Below are 22,590 nucleotides of genomic sequence, written 5' to 3' on the forward strand. Positions count from 1 at the left end.
TCCTTCAAGAAACCCACTTCCAGACTGGTATGATTCCCAGATTACATGACAAACACTATCCCCACGCCTTCCACGCAACAAATCCCGAGGCCAAATCTAAGGGGGTGACCATCTTATTGCATAAAAATGCCGACTTTGTTTTGCACCAGCAATTGGCGGACGCTGACGGAAGATACATATTTTTAAAAGGGCAATGGGCAGGAACACCGGTTACTCTGGCTAACGTCTACTTCCCCAACACTGCACAGGTCACTTTCTGTCAGCGTGTGATAGATGAATTGAAGTTTTGCATCTGGCTGTGTGGTGCTGGGGGGGTATATCAACTTAGCGTTAAACCCTCTGCAGGATACATCGGATGGCAGATCCAGCATATAAAAAGCTGCGTAAAAGCTGGTAAAAATACCATATAAAATACCATATAAAATACCATATCACCATACTATACCATATAAAAAGCTGCGTAAAATCAAAACACTCTTAGCATCCCTCACTTTAATAGATATCTGGCGATTAACAAACCCCTCAGGTAGGGATTACACATACTTCTCAACCCTGCACAATAAATTTACACGCATAGACTACATTTTCATTTCACAGAGGGATATATCCCTTATAAAATCAGCCAAAATAGGTGTGCAGACCTTCTCAGATCATGCCCCCATATCGTTGCAACTCCAAAGAAGGAACACACACCGCCGCTCCCATACATGGAGGTTGAATCCCTCCCTGCTCACTGATATGGAAAATATTAGCAAAATAGCGGATACAATCAAACTGTATTTCAAGGAAAATACTGCAGAGGAGTTGTCGCCTCTCACAATCTTGGAGGCCCATAAATGCGTGGTCCGGGGGGAGCTCATACAGATGGGGGCGACGAGAAAAAGAGTAGCAGAAAAGGAGACCAACGACCTCATACAGGCCATAAGAGACCTGGAAGGAAAACACAAACAATCATTAGCAACAGATACAGCAGTGGCTTTATTCGATTTAAGGAAAAAGCTACAAGCCCACCTAAGTCTTAAAGCACAGAAAATCCTTTTCCTTAGGAAGGGGTTCTTCTATGAACACAGTGATAAAACGGGAAAATGTTTAGCGAAAGCCCTTAAAGAAACATTACTATCGACGAATATCGCTGCAATTAAAACCAGCACTGGTCAGACAACACAAGATGCCACAAAGATAGCACAAAGATTTCAGGAATATTACTCCAACTTATATCATTTACCACAGACACATAAACCTAGAGACTTAACGGGGACAATGACAGAGATCACTGCTGATAGCGGACTCCCCACACTTGCTGAGGAGGATGCTCTGTCGCTGGAAGAACCGATAACTGAAAGAGAACTCACCACAGCTATTATAGAACTAAAAAGGGGGGAAAGCCCCGGACCGGACGGTATGACAGCCCACTACTATAAAACCTTTTCGGAGATACTGATACCACACATGACGATGACATTTAACCACTTTCGGGACCCACAAGCATTACCAGAAGATTTTTTGAGGGCACACGTTATGGTACTGCCCAAACCCAACAAGGACCCCCTAGATTGTGCCAGCTATAGACCAATTTCCTTATTGAATGTGGACCTGAAACTTTACACAAAAATTTTAGCGAATAGACTGCGACCACTATTGCACAAACTCATAGGCCCAGAACAGGTAGGCTTTATGCCTGGCAGGGAGGCGAAAGATAATGTGATCAAAGCTCTTAACCTTATACACAGAGCCCAAACAGGAAAATTTGAAGGCATGCTTTTATCCACAGATGCAGAGAAGGCCTTCGACCGCGTGTCGTGGGATTTCCTGTATGCGACCTTTTCCCACATAGGCCTGATGCTATCTTGGATTAAGACTATCTACCATAACCTGACAGCACAAATCAAAGTGAATGGGACACTGTCAGACAAGGTGCTGATACATAATGGGACAAGGCAAGGGTGCCCTCTTTCACCCTTGCTGTTCATACTCAACTTAGAACCGTTAATCCGCACAGTAAACTTGTCACCCTCCATACATGGCTTCCAAGTAGGAGACAAGGCGTACAAATGTGCTGCATATGTGGATGATTTATTGTTCTTCATAACTCAGCCACATATCACTATGCCCAACTTGTGTAATATATTTATGCACTACAGCTACGTAGCCAACTTCAAAATAAATTACAAAAAATTAGAAGCCTTAAATCTAACGCTTCGCGAGACCACGAGGGATGTTATATTACGCAATTGTAAATTTAAATGGGAACCCCGCTCCCTTAAATATCTGGGAGTTCTCCTGACCCCTAGCTTAAATTCGATATACAACCAAAATTTTTTGCCACTGTTACAAAACGTAAAAAAAGATCTGAAGAGATGGACACTTAAACATTTCTCCTGGTTCGGCAGGGCAGCCATTATTAAGATGACGATCTTGCCCAGATTCTTGTATTATTTTCAAACCTTGCCCATATGGTTACCTGCAAACTTTTTTCGATCACTGAATGCTATCCTTCGAAACTTTCTTTGGGCGTCCAAAAAGCCACGCATAAGTCTAGCACTACTCACCAGAGATAAACGCAATGGGGGAATGGGATTCCCCAACTTCAAAAATGGTTACAAGGCTACGCACCTTACTAGAATGATAGACTGGACCTGTCATGCAGATAATAAAGACTGGGTGGCACTGGAAAACAGCATAGACTCTACTCCGGCGTCACATTCACCATGGATTCCGTGGAACCTATGCCCTAAGCAGCTAAAACAACATCCCCTCATAGGGACAACACTACAAATCCTACAAACAGTGACTCGATTGACAGGCCTGACTACCTCCCCTAGCCCATTAACACCACTAGTGTCTAATCCAGACTTTCCACCGGGCATGCACAAACCTATTCGGCATCTCACATGCAGGAATTCACCACTTTTAGCCACACATTGTCTTGAAGGCAAGAAAATGAAATTAATTTCAAACCTGCAGAAATAACTGGGCTTAACCTATCTAGGCCACTGGACGTATAGACAATTACATGACTACATTTCGAGCCCACAGAGGATTAAACATTTTATACGACCGCTAACACCATTTGAGGCGGTCTGTTTCCAGGCCACCACCTCTACGAAAAACATTTCCCTTACATATGCTTGGTTGTAATCCGCAGTCCTCCAGGAACCTAACAAACACAAGCTCTTCTGGGAAGCAGAACTAAATGTATTATTTACAAAAGATCAATGGTTACAGGCGTGTGTATTTGCCCATAAATGTGCAATTAGCACCCGACTACAAGAAACTTCTTTCAAACTTTTAACGAATTGGTATAATACGCCAATTAAACTACATAGCTGGTTCCCCGCGGTTCCGAACTTATGTTGGCGCTGTAACTGAGCTAAGGGCACTTTACAACACTTATGGTGGGAATGTGACCTAATTCAACCTTATTGGACTCAAGTGACTCGCATTATAAAACAAATAACCGATACAAAGATCCCACTAGACGCAAAATGCTGTTTATTACACATTACTAACCTCTCGATGAAAAATTATAATAAATCGCTGACGAGATTCCTACTTACAGCCACAAAGGCGGTCGTACCTAGATACTGGAGAGATACTACGACCCCCTCAATCAAGGAATGGCTGGGAGAGGTACGTCATTTTCACAAAATGGAAGAGATTAGGGCTATAGCACACGAAAGCATAGACAAGTACACTGATACCTGACAACCCTGGGTCATTTTTATATATTACTCTACATACGCCTCCCTGACACAAACCTGATGAGGGAGTGTCGCTGAGGACCCGGCCTGTCATTACCCTCTCTTTCTTTATAGACAACCACATCCTCTCTTTTTCCTTTTCATGGTGCCGGCCTTGAGAAAGGCGGCCACTTCTTATCTATCTTCTTTCACCACTTCTGGCTCTTTGATCACAATTCGCATGGTGTAACATCATCTGTATACTGTTAAAAATGAAAATATGCCTAATAAGGCTTTTGTAATGCTTTAATGTTTGTGTTTAGGTTTTATCTGTTACGCTATGAAGGGCAATGTGCCTAACCCTTTTACAAGGGGATTTTTTTCTATATATGGATGTGACTACTAGATTAATAGGATCTTTGTTGATCCGCTCGAGCATTACATTGATGTCTGACTATGGAAAGTTATCTGACAGACGCTGATCGGCCACCACTGAAACCAAGATATCTAACAATGTGAGTCTGTAACTACTGTGGCTGAATTGTTGTCCAATCAGGCGGTTGCATCTGCAATTATTATGTTTTGTTACTATGTATTGTAACTGGATATTTCTTTAAAGTGGAAGTAAACCCTTCTATCGTTTTCCGTCAAGGAAGCCGCCATCTTGGCCTCTAATAATTCTTCAACTGCCATAATGCTGCACATGTGATCAGTTATGACACCAGCCATTGGATGATTTGAAAGTTTGGTTGAGAGCACAACCAATGTGAACGTTAGCATTTCCAGCATGCCGGGAATGTAAGTGTTTTTTTTAAACTGGGTTTACTCCCGCTTTAATAAACTCTAACTGTTAAAAATAAATAATAATAATAATAATAATAATAATAATTTCATAAAGAATCTTTATTTCACATTAACATTTCATTTCCTAATCCTCCCCCATCACCAGGACACATCTAGTGATTATAATTCACCATCACATGATACATTATATTAGGATCCATTATAAAAGTGATCCCATAGAATTCTATTGGTGATCCATTCTATGGGGACACATTATATTGGGGACACATTCCAGTTCTAGTAATCATACATTATTATAGTGATATCATTATATTAGTGATAAATCCCATTATTTCTTTCATTAGTAAATCTCGGGATCATTTCTTCATATATTTCCTCTGATATTTTTCCATCGATTTTCATCTCTTTCTATTTGTAGATCTATTATTCATTTCTATTTCTTCACACAATAAAATAATGAATAGAATAAAATCATTGTAAATGTATTAATAATAAGGAATTATGCTGTCTACACATTATATTCCTATAGATACATAGAGATTGATAGAGATTTGTTCTTAAAGGGCCAGTACACCTCTATATCTTTTCTCTATTGGGTCCCTCGGTAGCCATTTCCCTACTATGACATCACAGCTCGGACACAGACAATAAGTCATATTACACTCTGTGCTCTCTCTCAGCTCCGGTACTCTATACAATTCTCCACCGTCCCATCTCACTATACACAATGCTCATGTACTGGGAGGAGCCATTCGAATGAATGCCCCGCCCCCTTCTGTAGGTGACCCAAAAGCCGTACACACCCACTTATTCTTTCCTTTATTGTTCCTCCAACAAAGTCCTCACTAAGTCCCCAGTTTCCCGGGTATTGAGAGATCATGTGACCTTCTCCCAACATGCAGTGTTCAGGCCTGAGCGGCCAATCACAGAACTTACATACCGTCACATGATGGAGGGGTGACATCATCAATCCTGTGTAAGCTCCAACATAAATAACCATGTATCTTACATGGGTGAGGACTCAGGGCTCTGACATGGATTGATGGGGGGCTATAAAAGGAGGTAGAAGTGGGGCGGGGGGCTGTGACTGCCCTAAGTGAGCAAATGACAAAGAGACTTATTAAAGTGGTTGTAAACCCTTACAAACCACTTTGACCTACAGGTAAGCCTAGATTAAGGCTTACCTGTAGGTCCAAACAATATCTCCTAAACCTATATGGTTTAGGAGATATTTGCCCGAAAACGGGCACCGCTGTCTACGGCGCATGCACCGTAGACAGCGGCGCGCAGGCGCACCGAACGCGGCAGTTCCAAAAATGGAGCTGCCGCATTTGTCGACTCCCGTGCGCATGCGTGGGAGTGACGTCATCGCGGCTTCGCCGAATGACAGCGGCGGAGCTGCGAGACACCACCAGCAAGATGGATGCGGCGGACTACAGGGGACAGCGGTGACATCGCTGGCTCCTGTGTCAGGTAAGTGACACATAATGGGCTACTATGCGATGCATAGTAGTCCATTATGCTTTGCCTTTGCAGGGAATGAAAGAGGAAGTAAACTCATCAGGGTTTACTTCCTCTTTAATGTAATTTGGAACCCTAAAGTAGCGTGACACATAAAGGGTCCCTAAGTAATATGACATACTTGGGGCCCCGGGCAGTGATAGGACAAGAAAAAAAGACCAACATGTGCCCCCCATGAACTGTGAACTACTTCAGCACCATAGATTGTAGCCCCCGCACATTTCTGTTCTCCCTCCTGATGAAGCCCCCAAGGTGGCCGTCTCTTTTACAAACCCTTAGCCTGGCCCTGCCCCACAGACATTTCAAAACATTTGGGGTCCTTAGACAATGTTATATCATCCAGTATTCCTGGCAATGTGACCTATTTGTGGGCCCCAGACAATGTCACCTACTATGGGGCCCCAGGCCATGTGACATATGTGCCCCCGGCTTTCCTCAGATACTTTCACAAAGATAAAGTGACAGATGATAGATGGCACTGAGGGACACTGATAGATGACACTGCTGAGCACTGATAGATGGCACTGAGGAGCACTGATTAGCAGCACTGGTGGGCACTAAGGGGACCGATGTCCCTCTAACAGAAGTCGGTAATCAGCTTTCTTCTTTTCTTAATGCTGACAGTGTAAGGGAAAAAAGCTGTTGACCGGCTCCTGTTTAGTTCCGTGATCAGCTGTTATTGGCTGACATCTGATCACATGGTAAAGGGCTCGCTGTGATTGGCCCTTTACCTGATCAGCCGAATCCCAAGGGGGGATGGGCAGTGTGAGAACGGGAGGATGTACATGGACGCCCTCCCGGCATTTTAAGACAGCGCAGTAGTCGTCTTTTGGCTATAGTGTGGGCACCAAGTGGTTAAATCTGCTCACCAAGAAATCCCTCCAAAAAATGCATAAAAAACACAAAATGCAAATCACGGTATAAAAACCTGCAGAAATCACAGACAAAAGCACCTCAGAAAGGCTGAAAAGCCCCCTGCATAGGTGTGAATGGAGCCTTAGGCTGGGATGAGACTTGTGGGATGCGGGAACCAGTGCGATTCCTGTGCGGGTTCCCTCATCACACCTCAATCACCGGACGGTCACACTGACATCTGAGAACCGCTGCGGGGGGGTCAATGGAAAGTTAATGACACCCCCAGATCGCTTCGCAGATCGCAGTGCAAACGCTGAAATGGTGCAGGAATCGGATTGGGTAGATGTGACACCCAATGTGATCCGATTCCAGTGAGGACCAAAAAAAGGGTCCGGCACCATTCTGGTGTGAATGTGATTTCAGTCACACAGTTTGTACGGCTGAATTCACATCACACAGACATGACATGTGATCTGCACAGCAATGTGATCCCAGCCTTAGAGAGATTTCCTCTCACTTCCTGTCCTGGTGACACCAATACAAGGAGGGAGAGAAATCTGTACAGGGACACAGACATATAAACATCTGACAGGGGCTCTAATCCTTCCCCTTCCTTATTATACTAAACATATCATTCTTATTTCAGTCTGTGTTCCTGTTGGAGAGTTCCCCTCATTTCCTGTCTAGATAAATGTTGTCACTGGGACAGGAAGTGAGGGGAAATCTCTGTAATGGAGCCCCGGATAGAAGAAAAAAACCTGACAGGGGATCTAATCCTGACCCACTCTGCCTAAAAACAGTCTGGGCTCTGTGATCACATTTCTTCTTCCAGTAATAAATCTCTAGATGACGTCTTCATAGATTTCCTCTCAGATTGTTCCATTTATTTCCATCTCTTTGTAGTATAGATTGTGTGGGGGGGAGGGGCAGAGAGGAGAGGTGACCCCATCCTATCCCATCACAGTGACCCCACCCCCCTCTATGTCTGATCATGGCTGCCCCTCCCCCATACAAAAGGACCCCATGTGGGGAGGGGCAGGGGGAGGAGATGGATGATGTCAAATATTGTGACAAAACACAGAAAGTATTATGTCAGATTGTTATGAGAGAGATAGATAGATAGATAGTTATGGGAGAGATAGATAGATAGATAGATAGATAGATAGATTTCTCACTGACCAATAGGAACATGTTATTGTTACTCCAATAATTGGACAGATATTCTACCCAATCACAGCGATCAGTAAGAAATCTCACATTTATTTATAGTAGAAAAACTTGCAGGAAGCCCCGCCCACTGCTATATACTATTGGATGAATATTAAATGAATTCCCCTCCTTCTTCTGACATCACCAGACTGTGGGCGGAGTTCTCACATGTCCCGCCTCCCCCCACATATCTTTATAAAACCTCTCCATAAACATATCCCAGCATGGAGGGGCTCAGTGAAGGTGGTGGTGAAGGTGTGGAGGTGTCGGATCGGGTCACACAGATCATAAAAGGAGATCCGCCCGGCCTCATAATCCAGATATATCCTGACTCTGTTACTGGAGGGATTGGTGGGTAAGAGGGTCTCTTTACTGTCATGTATCACACAATACTGATTAATAAATCTGTCCAATCCCCAGGACTTCTTATTCCTTCCAATCACTGACTCCTCCCCTCCCCTCTCTATACTGGGGTAACACATCCCGACTCTCCATATATCTGACCCCCCGACATCCACTTCCCAGTAATGTCTCCCTGAGGAGAAACTCCGACTGCTCAACACCTGAGGACAATCCTGGAATCTCTCTGGTGTTTCTGGGAGATTCTGGTTTCTATCTGACCAGGATGCAGTTTTCCTGTCATCTGATATCTGTAGATAATTATAAGCTGTGTTTCCATCCAGTAATATGTCTGCAGCTCCCTGTATATAGAAGTATACATTTACCTCTGTTATTATATCAGATAAACCTGTGTGTAAGACCCCCGCCACACCCAGACCCCCTCCATCATGGAGGAGCTCCTCATGTCTCTCTCTGTCCTCATTATCTCCATCCTCAGTATCACACAAGTCACCTGTGTCTGATTCCTGTAAGACAGTCAGTGGATCCGTCACGTTACACAGCTCCTCAATGTGACGCAACTTCCTGGACAGCTCCTCCTTCTTTATTTCCAGATCCCGGATGGAGATGGAGATCCGCTCTGCCCTCCCGGAGATGTCCCTCAGGACTCTCTTCTCCAGGTCTTCCAGACGTCTCCTGAGATCTCTAAACAGGGCAGTGACTCTCTCGGTGTCACCAGCGGCTTCTTCTTCTACTTTCCTCCGGTGTTCCTGCAGACTCTGGACTCTTTCCTCCGTCTTCTCTCTCTTTGTCAGAAGTTTCTGCAGAACATTCCTCAGTGTCTTCTTCTTCTTCTCAGAAGCCTCATCCAGTGTCTCCACCTGGTGTCCCCGATGTTCTCCAGCCAAACTGCAGGACACACAGATACAGGCGTTATCTTTGGTACAAAAATACTTCAAAACTTCCTTATGGACGGAGCATTTCCTGCTCTCCATGGACAAGGTGGGGTCACATAAGACGTGTTCTGGGGACTTTTTGTGGACTCTCAGGTGTTTATCACACAGAGAAACCTCACAGTGCAGACAGGATCTAACAGCAGGTACAGGAGAGTCCACACAGTGAGTACAGAAGACCCCGGACTCCTCTTGATCTTGATGAGGAGACAGGAAAGTCTCTGCTATGTTACGTAGTGTTATGTTCCTGTGCAGTGCAGGCCGATCCGGAAACTTCTCTCTACATTCAGGACAGGAATATCCTCCAGACCCCTCCTGTGTATCCAGCACACCATCAATACAGACCTGGCAGAAGTTGTGACCACATCTCAGGGTTACAGGATCCGTATAAATGTTCAGACAGACGGAACATTCCAACTCAGCTCTCAGATCACCAGACGCCATCGCTGACAGCAGAAGAGAAACGAGACTGAAAGTCTCTGACACCGGAGAGGAATGTGGATGGGGGAGGGGTGACGTCCTCCTACACAGGGTGAGGCTGGATGAATATTATAGGACACGGAGATCAGAGTACAGAAGGGAGGAGATTCGTTTTGCAGTAGTAATGAGAATTATACCTCCCAACATTAGAAGAGAGAAAGGTGTCCGTTTAGTATATTTTGATATTTTACATCTCTTGAGTTCTCTGCTCTTCTTGGAGATATCTGTTCTCACCCATGTGGCAGTTTAATATATCATGTAGATCACTTCTCCCACTGAGAATAGAAGTGATCTACAAACGCTCTGAGAACCCTGAACGGCTTCTGTTTCTGTAATCTCACAATAGCTCAGGAGATTTCAGTATCAGAATCCCAAAGTGAAATACAAAGCACTCCACATACACTGCACATATTAAGTTAATAATAAAGATATAATCCCCCTACCCAATAAACAGACACCCCATAACTGTAAAACATTCTAATTAATACATAACATATGTGCATATTTATGCGAATGGTGTATTCTGAAATGATAGTACCCTATTTGTCATGCAGATATGCACCATTCATATAAAAACAATAAATATATATATTAAATAGTTCAAAGTAATTTTAAAAAAGCATAACAATAAAAATATTAAATTAACAATTAAAATAATAATAAATAAATACATAATAATAATAAATAAATATATATATATATGTGTGTGTGTAAAGTATATACGGCATTTTTCACACAGGCGTATTAACATATACACTTATGCAAATGCAGTGTGTACTGGACTCATCTGATGCTCTGAATTTTACAGCCACCTTGCGTTATTAGCAATGCATCATCTGCGCAGCTGTCAAAATTACAGCATCAGTTGTACTTCTGTAGCCACAACACAGCCTTTATATATATGCCTATATATATGTGTATATCTGTGTGAGTGTATGTGTGTGTGTGTGTGTGTGTGTGTGTGTGTGTGTGTGTATATATATATATATATATATATATATATATATATATATTAGGGGTGCAACAGATCGTCACTGATCCGTGATTCAAATGGGTCACCCTGTTCGGATCGGCACACGCAGCGATCCGCGGTCTCGGCCTTAGGAAAGGTCGCGGCTTCGGCCTAGCTCTGGAGCGGCAGCTATCTTGGTGCACCCATCAGCCATTTACGATTTGATCACTCTGTCAAATTATGGAGCGATCACTTGTAAGGCTGGGTTCACACCGCTGCGGGTGAGAGATCCAGATGTGATTCGCACCGCACTGCAGTGCAAATCACATCCGATCTGTCTGTGCGATGCGAGTTCAGCCATACAGATAGTATGGCTGAATTCGCATCGCACCCGCCGCAAACTCGCACAGGACCCTTTTTTTGGTCCGCAGCATAATCGGATCGCATGGGTGTTCACACCATGCGATCCGATTCCTGTCCGAGTTTGCAGATCGCAATGCGATATGCGGACTGGTCTGGGGGTGTCATTAAGATTTCATTGACACTCTCAGCAATCCGCATAGGGCAGTGTGAACTGCCGGCGGGAGGCATGCGATGCGGGAAAACGCAGCGGATCACTATGGTGAACCTAGCCTAAACAAACGTCGGTTCCTCTCTCCCTTCTGTAAAGTGGAGGGGAGAGATCGGATAGAAGCAGCGCTGTGGGCTGGATCTGTAGTGTCCACAGAGCTGCTCTGTAACAATTGCAGTCACAGTCATCCCTCCATACTCTGCCAATACTCTGCAATTCCCTGCCAATACCGTGCCAATAGTCTGCCATACCCTGTCAATACTGTGCCATACCCTGCCAATAGTGCTATACCGTGCCAATACCCTGCCAATACTCTGCAATGCCCTGCCATGCCCTGCCAATAACGTGCCAAAACTCTGCCAATACCGTGCCAATACTCTGCCAATACTGTGCCAATACTCTGCCAATACCGTGCCAATACTCCGCCAATACCGTGCCAATACTCTGCCATACCCTGCCAATACTGCCATACCCTGCCAATACCCTGCCAATACCCTGCCAATAACGTGCCAATACTCTGCCAATACTCTGACATACCATGCCAATAGTCTGCCATACCCTGTCAATACTCTGCCATACCCTGCCAATACTGCCATACCCTGCCAATAACGTGCCAATAACGTGCCAATACTCTGCCAATACCGTGCCAATACTCTGCCAATACCGTGTCAATACTCTGCCAATACCGTATCAATACTCTGCCAATACCGTGCCAATACCGTGCCAATACTCTGCCAATACCGTGCCAATACTCCGCCAATACCGTGCCAATACTCCGCCAATACCGTGCCAATACTCTGCCATACCCTGCCAATACTGCCATACCCTGCCAATACCCTGCCAATACCCTGCCAATAACGTGCCAATACTCTGCCAATACTCTGCCATACCATGCCAATAGTCTGCCATACCCTGTCAATACTCTGCCATACCCTGCCAATACTGCCATACCCTGCCAAACGTGCCAATAACGTGCCAATACTCTGCCAATACCGTGCCAATACTCTGCCAATACCGTGTCAATACTCTGCCAATACCGTATCAATACTCTGCCAATACCGTGCCAATACCGTGCCAATACTCTGCCAATACCGTGCCAATACTCCGCCAATACCGTGCCAATACTCTGCCAATCCTCTGCCATACCCTGCCAATACTGCCATACCGTGCAAATACCCTGCCATACCCTGCCAATACCCTGCCATACCCAGCCAATACTTGCCAATACCCAGCCATACTCGGTAATACCCAGTCATGCTCAGCCAATTATTATTTGCTGATCCGAAAAATGATCCAATCCGTGACTCTGATCCCAGGAACGATCCATTCCGTGAGTTTTTTGAAAATATATATACACACACAAATATAAATATATACACACACAGATATATTTATATATATATATATACATATAAATGTGTGTGTGTGTGTATATATATATATATATATATATATATATATATATATATATATATATATATATATATATATATATATATATATATATATATATATATATATATATATACATATATATATAATCTCTGTGTGTAATTGTATAGTTAATGTATTTGTAACTTGCTGTTGGTGTATTTTTCACTGCAGTTAAGAAAGTTTTTACTTTCATTTTTGGCCATGGGAGAAGGAAGAATCTATTCTCCTGCAGAGATCTCCTGATATCTCCACCTCTGGGCTGGAGAAGCCAGAAAGGAGAACTTGAAAGAGAAGCACAGAGATAAAGTGGCATCTCTGTTTACTAAACATGCCGTTTCTGTTGCAGTCAATGCAGCCGTTCTGTGTTCTGAGATGAGAAGAGAAAAAATAGTTCTCCAGCACTCATCTCGGTATATTAAACCTGCAATGCTCTGAGATAAGCAGAGATCATCCTGATCTCAGCTTATCAAAGTTTACTAAACGGACACCAAAGAGGGAAAGACGGATGTGGAGAAGACATGCGGAGCACTAAGTGCAATGACATGAAAAGGGGAGATGAGTACATCATGATGAAAAGGAAATTGGTTATATAACCATCTGAAGATTTACCCCCCCCTTTATGGCCAGGCCATTTTTTGCAATACGACAATGCGTTACTTTAACTGACAATTGGGTCGTCATGTAACACTGTACATAAATTCAATATATAGCAATTTTCCCACAAAGCTTCTTCTGGTGGTATTTGATCATCACTGCATTTTTAGCACATTTTTTTTTTAGTTTTTGTTATAAAACATCCAATAAAAACATTTTAAAAATCTATTTTCTTCATCAATTTAGTCTAATATGTATTCTGCTACATGTTTTTGGTAAAAAAATCCCAATAAGTGTGTATTGATTGGTTTACAAAAACACTAAAGCGTCTACAAACTATGGGATAGATGAGGGGTAGGCAACCCCCTGCATGGGTGCCGGTGTCCTGTTGAATAATGCCTCTCATAGAGAAATGAATCCTATGCACTGCGCATGCGCAGCACATCACGTCACTTTAGCTGATATCCTGATCAGCTGGTGTGATGTATCGACTGGGCATGCTCAGTTCGTCAGCTGCGAAGAGAGAGAATCTAAATGTAAGATTCTGCCTCACTCTCCGCGCATGCGTGCAACATTGTAGGGTCCGAAAACGCTTGTTATTAGATGGATTGTGGGGTGATCTTGTAGCTTTAATTTCTGGATGTGGACGGTGGTTGTTTCTGGATGAGGACGGTGGTTGCTTTTGGCTGTATTTGGTCTTTTCTTAGACGGTGGAAGTTGCACATTGTCGTGAATACAGTATATTTATACAACACTGTAAAGGAGCACTCCTATGGGGGGGGCATCTGATTCATGGAGGGGCTCCGCTGGGGGACATCTGATTTATGGAGGGGATCTGCTGGGGGACATCTGATTTATGGAGGGGATCTGCTGGGAGACATCTGATTTATGGAGGGGCTCCCCTGAGGATACATCTGATTTATGGAGGGGATCTGCTGGTGACATCTGATTTATGGAGAATACAAAACCAATTTTTTCCTCTAGTGGGACTTTAATTAGGCAGTAGTCTTCAAAGTTTGTAACAAAGTATACATTTTATTGCATAAAGAGGAAAATCACATAAATAACAATAAGAACTTAGGGATGCACAGTGATTATTAGAGGATGCACAAAAAACTACAGTGTTAATATACCACATATTAGGGATAATATCACCACAAATATCGATCCCAGCTCAATAATGGGACCAAGAAATGTCCCGACGCGTTTCAAGGTTGTTAAGAGATCTAACCTCTTCTTCAGGGGCTGGTGATGTATTACATTCCCATCTATAAGCATTATAAGAAGACACAAGTAATGGTAAACAAACAGTATTTGCAAATAGTTGATCTTTTTCAAACAATATTTGAATAAAGACATGATCAAAAAATTGTATGGTATATTCTAACCATGTAATGCTGTACATCGCTGTTCAGAGGGCATCCAACATATTAGAAAGGTGTAATGGAGAAATGTCTGCCAGCCGGCATCAGATCTGTAACCCGATGAGAAGAACCCGGGGGGTACAAGTGGATTCGGCACTCGAGCTGCACACAAGGGGCGGATTCCACCCAAGAATGGTAATGTAGCCAAGTAGCTCTATGATCAAAAACAAAAAGATCAAACAACCAATCAGCGACATGGGATTCTCTTCAATTAGCTGAGTGTGAAACACTGAGCCAATGAGAGGAGTTTAAATATGTACATCACTCCTATAGACAGACAGACAAAATCTCAATCATAAAGAAAAACCTCTCAAGTTGCTCAATGAGTATGATGTCCCTACTTAGGGTGTCCCTAATATCAACGCAAAATAACTGAAATTGAAAAGGAATTGGAACCAATATATAGGCAATTGACTTCTTTTAAGGACCATGTCCTATATGAGAAATATGATAAGGAACTTAATGAATCATTGGAACACTTTAATAAAGAAATTCTAATTAAAAAAAGAAAAGAAGTTCTGTAGGGACAAGGCTGCCTTTCAGGAATCACGGGCTTACAATTGGAGAAATCATAATACTATAAAAACCAGAAACCAAGGACATCATCACAAGAATGCTAAAAATGACAACTTGTTATCTGGAGCGTCCTCTCTATGGTCCCTCTTGTCAAGAGTTTCGAGTAGACAGAAGCCCTCGCGGAAATCAAAGAGAAACTCCCAGGGTGGGGTTCACAGGAAAAAATCCCTAAAAAAACGGATTACCAATCCCTCCATTCAGGCTGGCTTTGCCAGCCCAGGCCTGGGGGTAGGCAAAACAGGGGGTATAGTTCCCTCACATTTGACGACAAATGATGTCCCATTGGGGAATGAAGCGTTTGCCTCGGCTCCCGTTGTGGACAATTTTGTAGTTAAACTGATCGAAAATGCGACCTTATGAGAGGTATGAATCCTGATGGAGCATTCCCTCCTAATAAGGAGACTATCAATTTAAATGTGGTAAATCTATCATCATACGAACTTAATGAAGTTGAATTATCAGTTTTAAGTAGAGGGCTAAGTTTCTGTCCCAATCAGGACATAGACAGATTTGAAGCCACAAAAGATATACAGTTGTTTGCGTGCAAATTGATTCTAAAACAACTCTATTCTAGAGATATACCTAAACAATCTAGTTTTAAACCACAAGAACTTGCGGCCTTGGACAATCTAATATCTCTCTTGGATGAGAATGAACCGCCCAGTTTAATTGACAAGATTGATCTGGAACAATTATTGGGTCGTTTCGATCAATCAGATCTACCAAGCTTCTCTACTAATCCTTATAAGAAAAAATCTGACAAGTTTCCAGCTTTGAACATCAATCCCAATGTCCTGGCCTTTGTCAGATTAACTTGTAACGAAGTCTGTAAAATTTCTATCGCATCCAAGGAACAATAGAATTTAAATCCTAGTGAACGTGAGGCCTTGAAATCTCTAGCCACTAATCCCTCGATCACTATTAAATCTTCAGACAATGGAGGGAACATTGTCCTAATGGACAATGGTCAATATGAGACAGTGTGTCGTAACATATTGTCTAATAGACAGTGGTACTGCAAGATCGCCTCAACCAAGATCGATAAATTCAATCGTAAATTCTATAAACTCATAGACGAGTCATACGCAGCAAATATACTCACTCGATCTGAATATGACTATGTTAGGACTGCTTTACCACGCATTCCTACTTTCTACACGTTGCCCAAGCTACACAAGGACCTACTTCACCCCACTGGCACACCAATTATCTCAGGCAATGGGTCGTTGACAGAGAAACTCAGTAAATTTGTCGACGGCCACTTGCGACCATTTGTATTTAAATTACCCAGCCATACTCGGGATACTTTACATCTTTTAAAGATGTTGGAGGATATTTATATTCCTCCAGGGTCATTATTGGTAGCCGTGGATGTTGAAGCCCTCTACAGTTCGATTCCGAATGATAGAGGGCTTTCATGTATTCGCCATGTGCTTCTGCAGGATGGCAAGTTGGGTGAGGAAAAAATTAGTTTCCTGAATGATGCCTTGGACTTCATTTTGAATTATGATCACTTCATGTTTTATGGGGACCATTTCCTCCAGGTACAGGGGGTTGCGATGGAGACATCTTGTGCCCCATTGTATGCCAACCTTTACCTGGGGGAATGGGAAAATATGCTTGCCACTTCCGAACCACTACGTCCTTTCATGGAAAAGGTGATACTATGGCGTCATTATATCGATGACATTTTCCTGGTATAGGACGACATGTCTGACTCTCTTCGGGAGTTTGTTAACCAGTTGAACAACAATGAGTTCAATCTGACATTCACAATGGCATATGATGAAAAGAAGATTACATTTCTAGACTTAACCATTCATCGACATCCGGATGGATTTTTGACTAGTTCCCTATTCCGTAAACCGACGGCTTGTAACTCCATTCTACATGCCACCAGCTTTCACCCACAGCCCCTTATTCGGTCAATTCCATATAGTCAATACCTACGTGTCAGGAGGAACTGTACTGATGATGATGTCTTTCAAAAAGAGGCTGACGCATTGAGGGACAGACTCCTGGTACGTGGGTATACTAAAAAATGCTTGAAGAAAGCATTCAAACGAGCTAAGGCCAAAACTAGACGGGAACTTATACATCATCCCAAATCGAAGCAAAATCAAACTAATCCAGTTAGAATTATAACTACATTTTCCAACCAACATAAAAGTCTACAGAACATAGTACAACGGTATTGGCATGTACTGAAAATGGATCCCACCATTGGTCCCTTTGTTTCGGATCAACCCTCTATCACATTCAGACGGGATAAATCGATTGGTGATAGTCTGGTGTCTAGTGAATATTTGGGTGGAGAGGGCAAATGTGACCCCTGTAAACGGATGGGAACCTTCAGATGTGGTGGGTGTCCATACTGCCAATTCATGAACATCAGTTCAAACATTAGACTTCCAAATGGCAAAAAATACAAACCTCGACACTACATGAATTGTAAGACGATTGGTGTTATATACTTACTATTGTGTGACTGTTCGTGCTATTATGTAGGTAAGACGAATCAAGAATTCTGGAGACGGGCATACTGCCACATTGCTGCAATGAAATCATGCAACCCAGACTTACCTCTTGGGCGACATGTCACTGCGGTCCATGCGGGAACTTTCCCACATGTCTCGTTTCTAATCTTGGATGGCGTACATTCTGGGTTGCGTGGAGGCGATTGGAACAAAATCCTTCTGCAATGCGAGCAGAGATGGATTTATCACCTCCAGGCAACCAAACCTCCTGGTCTCAGTGATGCCGTCTCATTCCAACCCTTTCTCGAGGGGTTTACCTCGGGGGGGTCGGAGTGGGACCGCATTGAGGCCAATATGTCTCAATATTATTAACCCAGTTGGTAGTAATTGGGGAATTGGAGTTTTTGAATCATAATGTCTAACATTTGGATTAACAACAACTAGCGGTATGTAAAAGTGATACCATTATAAGCTCTAACCGTGGCATTAATCATTTGGACTGTGTGACCTCAATTCCGAGTATTCCAATATTCTCTTTTTTATCTTGGGAGGAGTTTCTGCATCTGTTATTTAATGCTACATACATATATATATATATATATATATATATATATATATATATATATATATATATATATATATATATATATATATATATCCATCTGGACTATGTATAGTTGAAAATTGCAGACCATATTATTAATTGGTGATTCTATTGGGAGATCTACGTTGTACTTTCCTGTGCTGTAATGACCCCTGTTCTTTTCTCCATATTTTGTATGAATAATGCTCTCTATATTTATGCATTGTATATGTTTCTTAAATCTTATTTTGACTTCTCATGGATGCCCTTCCCCTCTTTTCATTATCTTATCCAGTGGGTTCTGTGTATAGGTTCTTTCCCTGTGTGGTGGGTCGCCCCTTAAGTATAGTGGAGGGGTCTCTGCCTTTTGGAATTCTTTTCTGACATCTCGTTGAGTTCGGGAGAGTATGATTATGGATCGGCATTTTTTGGGGCGGTACACTCGGCACACGGGGGCCACGGGGTCATCTTTTTTGTTATGGAGCCTTGTGGCCGCCATACTTCTGGCTGCCTGGGCTGGAGACTGTGTTGTCTCATGTTGCCCTGGTGACCGGCAAGCCACGGGCGATCGACGTGGACACCGGTCACCTCCCTCCCCATGACCACACCCCCCCTTTGGGGGCGTATACCATGACACCATTGCCATTTTTAGCATCCGTCGTTGGGAATGGGGTTGGGGCGGGCCTGCGCTCCGATGGTTCGGGGGGCGTTTCCCTTCCGCCTTCCTTTTTACATATCTAACCTCCTTTGCTCTAGCTGTAGCTGATTCAGCGATCAGCTGTTGGGCTTAAATGCAGCACACACAGCTGTGTGAAGTTGGCACCCCATGTGTAAAACCTGAATAAAAATATACCATTCGTTTGTGCCACATTTGTGCTGATTTGTGCCGCAAAAATTAGCGTTTGTGCTGGTTCGGTTTCTGAGATATTAAACATTCAATTTAATGCAAGCTTCGCCCACTTTGCACCCTACATTGCTGAATTTGAAAAACAAATGCGCCATTTGTTTGTGCCGCGTATGTGCTGGTTTGTGCTGCAAAATAAACGTTTGTGTCGCTTTGGTTGCGGAGATATTGTGCGTTATAGTTACTGATTCCCCGCCCACTTTGCACCCCACGTTACCGAATTTGAAAAAGAAACGTGCCATTCGTTTGTGCCACGTTTGTGCTGGTTTGTGCTGCAAAAATAAACGTTTGTGCCGCTTTGGTTGTGGAGATATTGTGTGTTATATGTTGTGAAACCCCGCCCACTATGCACTCCACGTTACCGAATTTGAAAAACAAACGCGCCATTCGTTTGTGCCGCATTTGTGCTGGTTTGTGCTGCAAAAATAAACGTTTGTGCCGCTTTGGTTGCGGAGATATTGTGCGTTATAGATGCTGAAACCCCGCCCACTTTGCACCCCACGTTTCTGAATTTGAAAAACAAACACGCCATTCGTTTGTGCCGCGTTTGTGCTGGTTTGTGCTGGTTTGTGCTATTTGTTCCTCCAAGTGAATCCTCTGTACCACCCTTCATATGTCTCAAAGTAGGGGATATTTACAGCTGCACATATTCATCAGAAAGAAGTGCAGATGATGGAGGGGCGGTGTTACTACATGGCGCCAAGCAGCAGCGTGATGCTGTGAACTCCTAGGCATTCCCCCCGAGCGAATATGCTAAGTGAGCCTGAATTTCCGTGTTAAAGCTGATCTGTGCCCCACCATGGTAGCTGCTTATCGGTCTGTTACGTGCTGCTATCCACCTGCTACCTACCCAGTTTCCGAATCTCAGCTGGTCAGTCGTCTATCTCCCCACTGTCCCTGGTTGAGCGACCCGCAGTGTGCCATCTACTGGGGGGCAGTGGAGTAGCATGGGTTGTCAGCACCCGGGTCAAGGCAAGTAATTTGCAGGATGCCTGTGGCCAATCATAGCTCAGGCTGTGTAGTACATGCCCCACACTATAGAAGGCCGCCAGCGCGGCAGCCTTGTGTAGTGTGTTGGCGTCTGTAGGAGTTAGTGGGTGTTCTGTGTACCTTCAACACAGTATACACCGTTCGTTATCGGCCGATTTTGCGTTCTTGCTCTTCTGTAGTGGTTGTTGTCTGCGTGCCCTGACCGCAGTATACACCGCTATATCCACCTATATAGCTAGCTATATTTCTCTTTTTTAATAGAGCTTGCAGTCAGTTGTAGGAGATTGTGCGTGCTGTCTGCGTGCCCTGACCGCAGTATACACCGTTATATCCACCTATATAGCTAGCTATATTTCTCTTTTTAAATAGCGCTTGCAGTCAGTTGTAGGAGATTGTGCGTGCTATCTGCGTGCCCTGAACCCAGTATACACCTTTATATCCACCTATATAGCTAGCTATCTTGCTCTTTTTAAATAGAGCTTGAAGTCAGTTGTAGGAGATTGTGCGTGCTGTCTGCATGCCCTGACCGCTCTATACACCGTTATATCCACCTACATAGCTCTTCTCTAATTGAGCCATCTGCCATCTGCAGGAGTTAGTGAGTGTTGTGTGTGCCTCCAGCACAATATACACTACCCAATTGCTGGTTTTCCCATCTCCGTTCAGGCCATTACCATGTCTGGAAGGCCAACAAGAAGAGGCAGACAGACGCAAGCTGATAAAAGAGGGTTAGCAGGCTCTGTGTCTAGAGACAACAGTGCTGGTCGTGGACGCGGTGCATCGTCATCATCAGCACGTGGCCATGGGACACGCTTGTCCTTCTTTTCGGCAGCTGGACATGTTGAGCCGCAACATGCCGAAGACTTGGTAGAGTGGATGACCAAGCCCTCTTTATGCTCCTCATCCTCTCTCACCCAGGCTCAGGGTACTAGCAAAGCAGCTGCCAACGCATCGTCTTCCCTCCTCTCAATGTCATCATCAGTGACTCCTTCCCTAGACCCACCACGTCCTCCTGAGGAGTCTCCTGAACTCTTTGAGCACAGTGTTGGGTACATGCTCCAGGAGGATGCCCAGTGTTTTGTAGGCTCTGATGATGATACTCAGCTAGAGGAAGGCAGTAGCGTGAGCGCAGAGAGAGGGGTTGCTCAAGAAGGACAGCAATCTGGCAGTCATGTTCCACAAGCTGCAGCATACTGCCAGGTTTGCTACAGCGATGAAGAGGGAGGGGATGATGAGGGCACTGACTCCACGTGGGTGCCTGGTAGGAGGGAGGAGGAGGAGGCACATGTCCAATGAGCCAGGATGCCCTCCAGGGGCCAGCTTAGGGGCAGCACACCGACTGAATCACACCACAGAGCTCTGCCTGTGCAGGGCGCTGCCTTTGTCCGTTATTCTAAAAGTTCTTTGGTGTGGGACTTTTTTGAGACGAGTACATCAGATCACACCGCTGCTATTTGCAACATATGTCTCAAGCGTATCTCGCATGGCCAAAACATCAGTCGCTTGGGCACCACATGCTTGACCAGACATATGTTGACCTGCCATGCAGCTCGTTGGCAAGCGTACCTCAAAGATCCACACCAAAGAACAAAGCGGACATCTCCTTGCTCCTCATCAGCTGGGATCTCCAACCCCACTAGACCTTCAGTCCTCTCTGAAACCTGCTCTAAGAGGAATGAAGGTGTAGAATTAGGTGTGTCACAGCCAAGTGCTTCCGGGCACTCTGCTAGCAGTACACCCACGTCCGATTATAGCAGGCAAATGTCCCTGCCCCAGCCGCTGGACCGTCAAAGGAAGTTCACTCTCAGCCATCCACATGCCCAGCGGTTGAATGCTAGCTTGGCTAAATTGCTGGCACTTCAACTGCTGCCTTTTCAGTTAGTAGACTCGGCTCCCTTCCGTGAGTTTGTACAATGTGCGGTTCCTCAGTCGCAGGTCCCCAAACGCCACTTTTTCTCACGGAAGGCGATTCCGGCTCTCTACCGGCATGTGGAAGGCAATGTCCTTGCCTCGCTGGACAGGGCGGTCAGCGGTAAGGTGCATATTACCGCTGACTCATGGTCCAGCAGGCATGGACAGGGACATTTCCTATCTTTCACGGCCCTTTGGGTCACTCTTCTGACAGCTGGGAAGGATGCAGGACAAGGTGCAGTAGTGTTGGAGGTTGTTCCGCCACCATGCCTCCAAAATGCTACTATTGGTTGTGACGCATCTCTCTCCTCCACCCCCTCCTCTTCTTCTTCC

The 22,590-nt window shown here is 44.2% G+C and overlaps 1 protein-coding gene across 1 annotated transcript; it reads right to left on the bottom strand.

Annotated features, from left to right (window-relative positions):
* Positions 1-4,565: 4,565 nt before the first annotated feature.
* Positions 4,566-9,991, bottom strand: LOC143962053 (tripartite motif-containing protein 60-like). The gene has a single exon (XM_077471389.1). The coding sequence runs from the start codon at positions 9,803-9,805 to the stop codon at positions 8,234-8,236; it is 1,572 nt and encodes a 523-aa protein (XP_077327515.1). The 5' UTR covers positions 9,806-9,991; the 3' UTR covers positions 4,566-8,233.
* Between the last annotated feature and the right edge of the window lie 12,599 nt (positions 9,992-22,590).

The sequence above is a fragment of the Lithobates pipiens genome, unplaced genomic scaffold, assembly GCF_037356315.1.
Source record: "Lithobates pipiens isolate NorthernLeopardFrog02 unplaced genomic scaffold, aLitPip1_a1.2 Scaffold_8, whole genome shotgun sequence".
Lineage (NCBI taxonomy): Eukaryota > Metazoa > Chordata > Amphibia > Anura > Ranidae > Lithobates > Lithobates pipiens.

Excerpts from the sequence above, each read along its gene's own strand:
- LOC143962053 (XM_077471389.1), bottom strand. The coding sequence starts at position 9,805 with ATGGCGTCTGGTGATCTGAGAGCTGAGTTGGAATGTTCCGTCTGTCTG.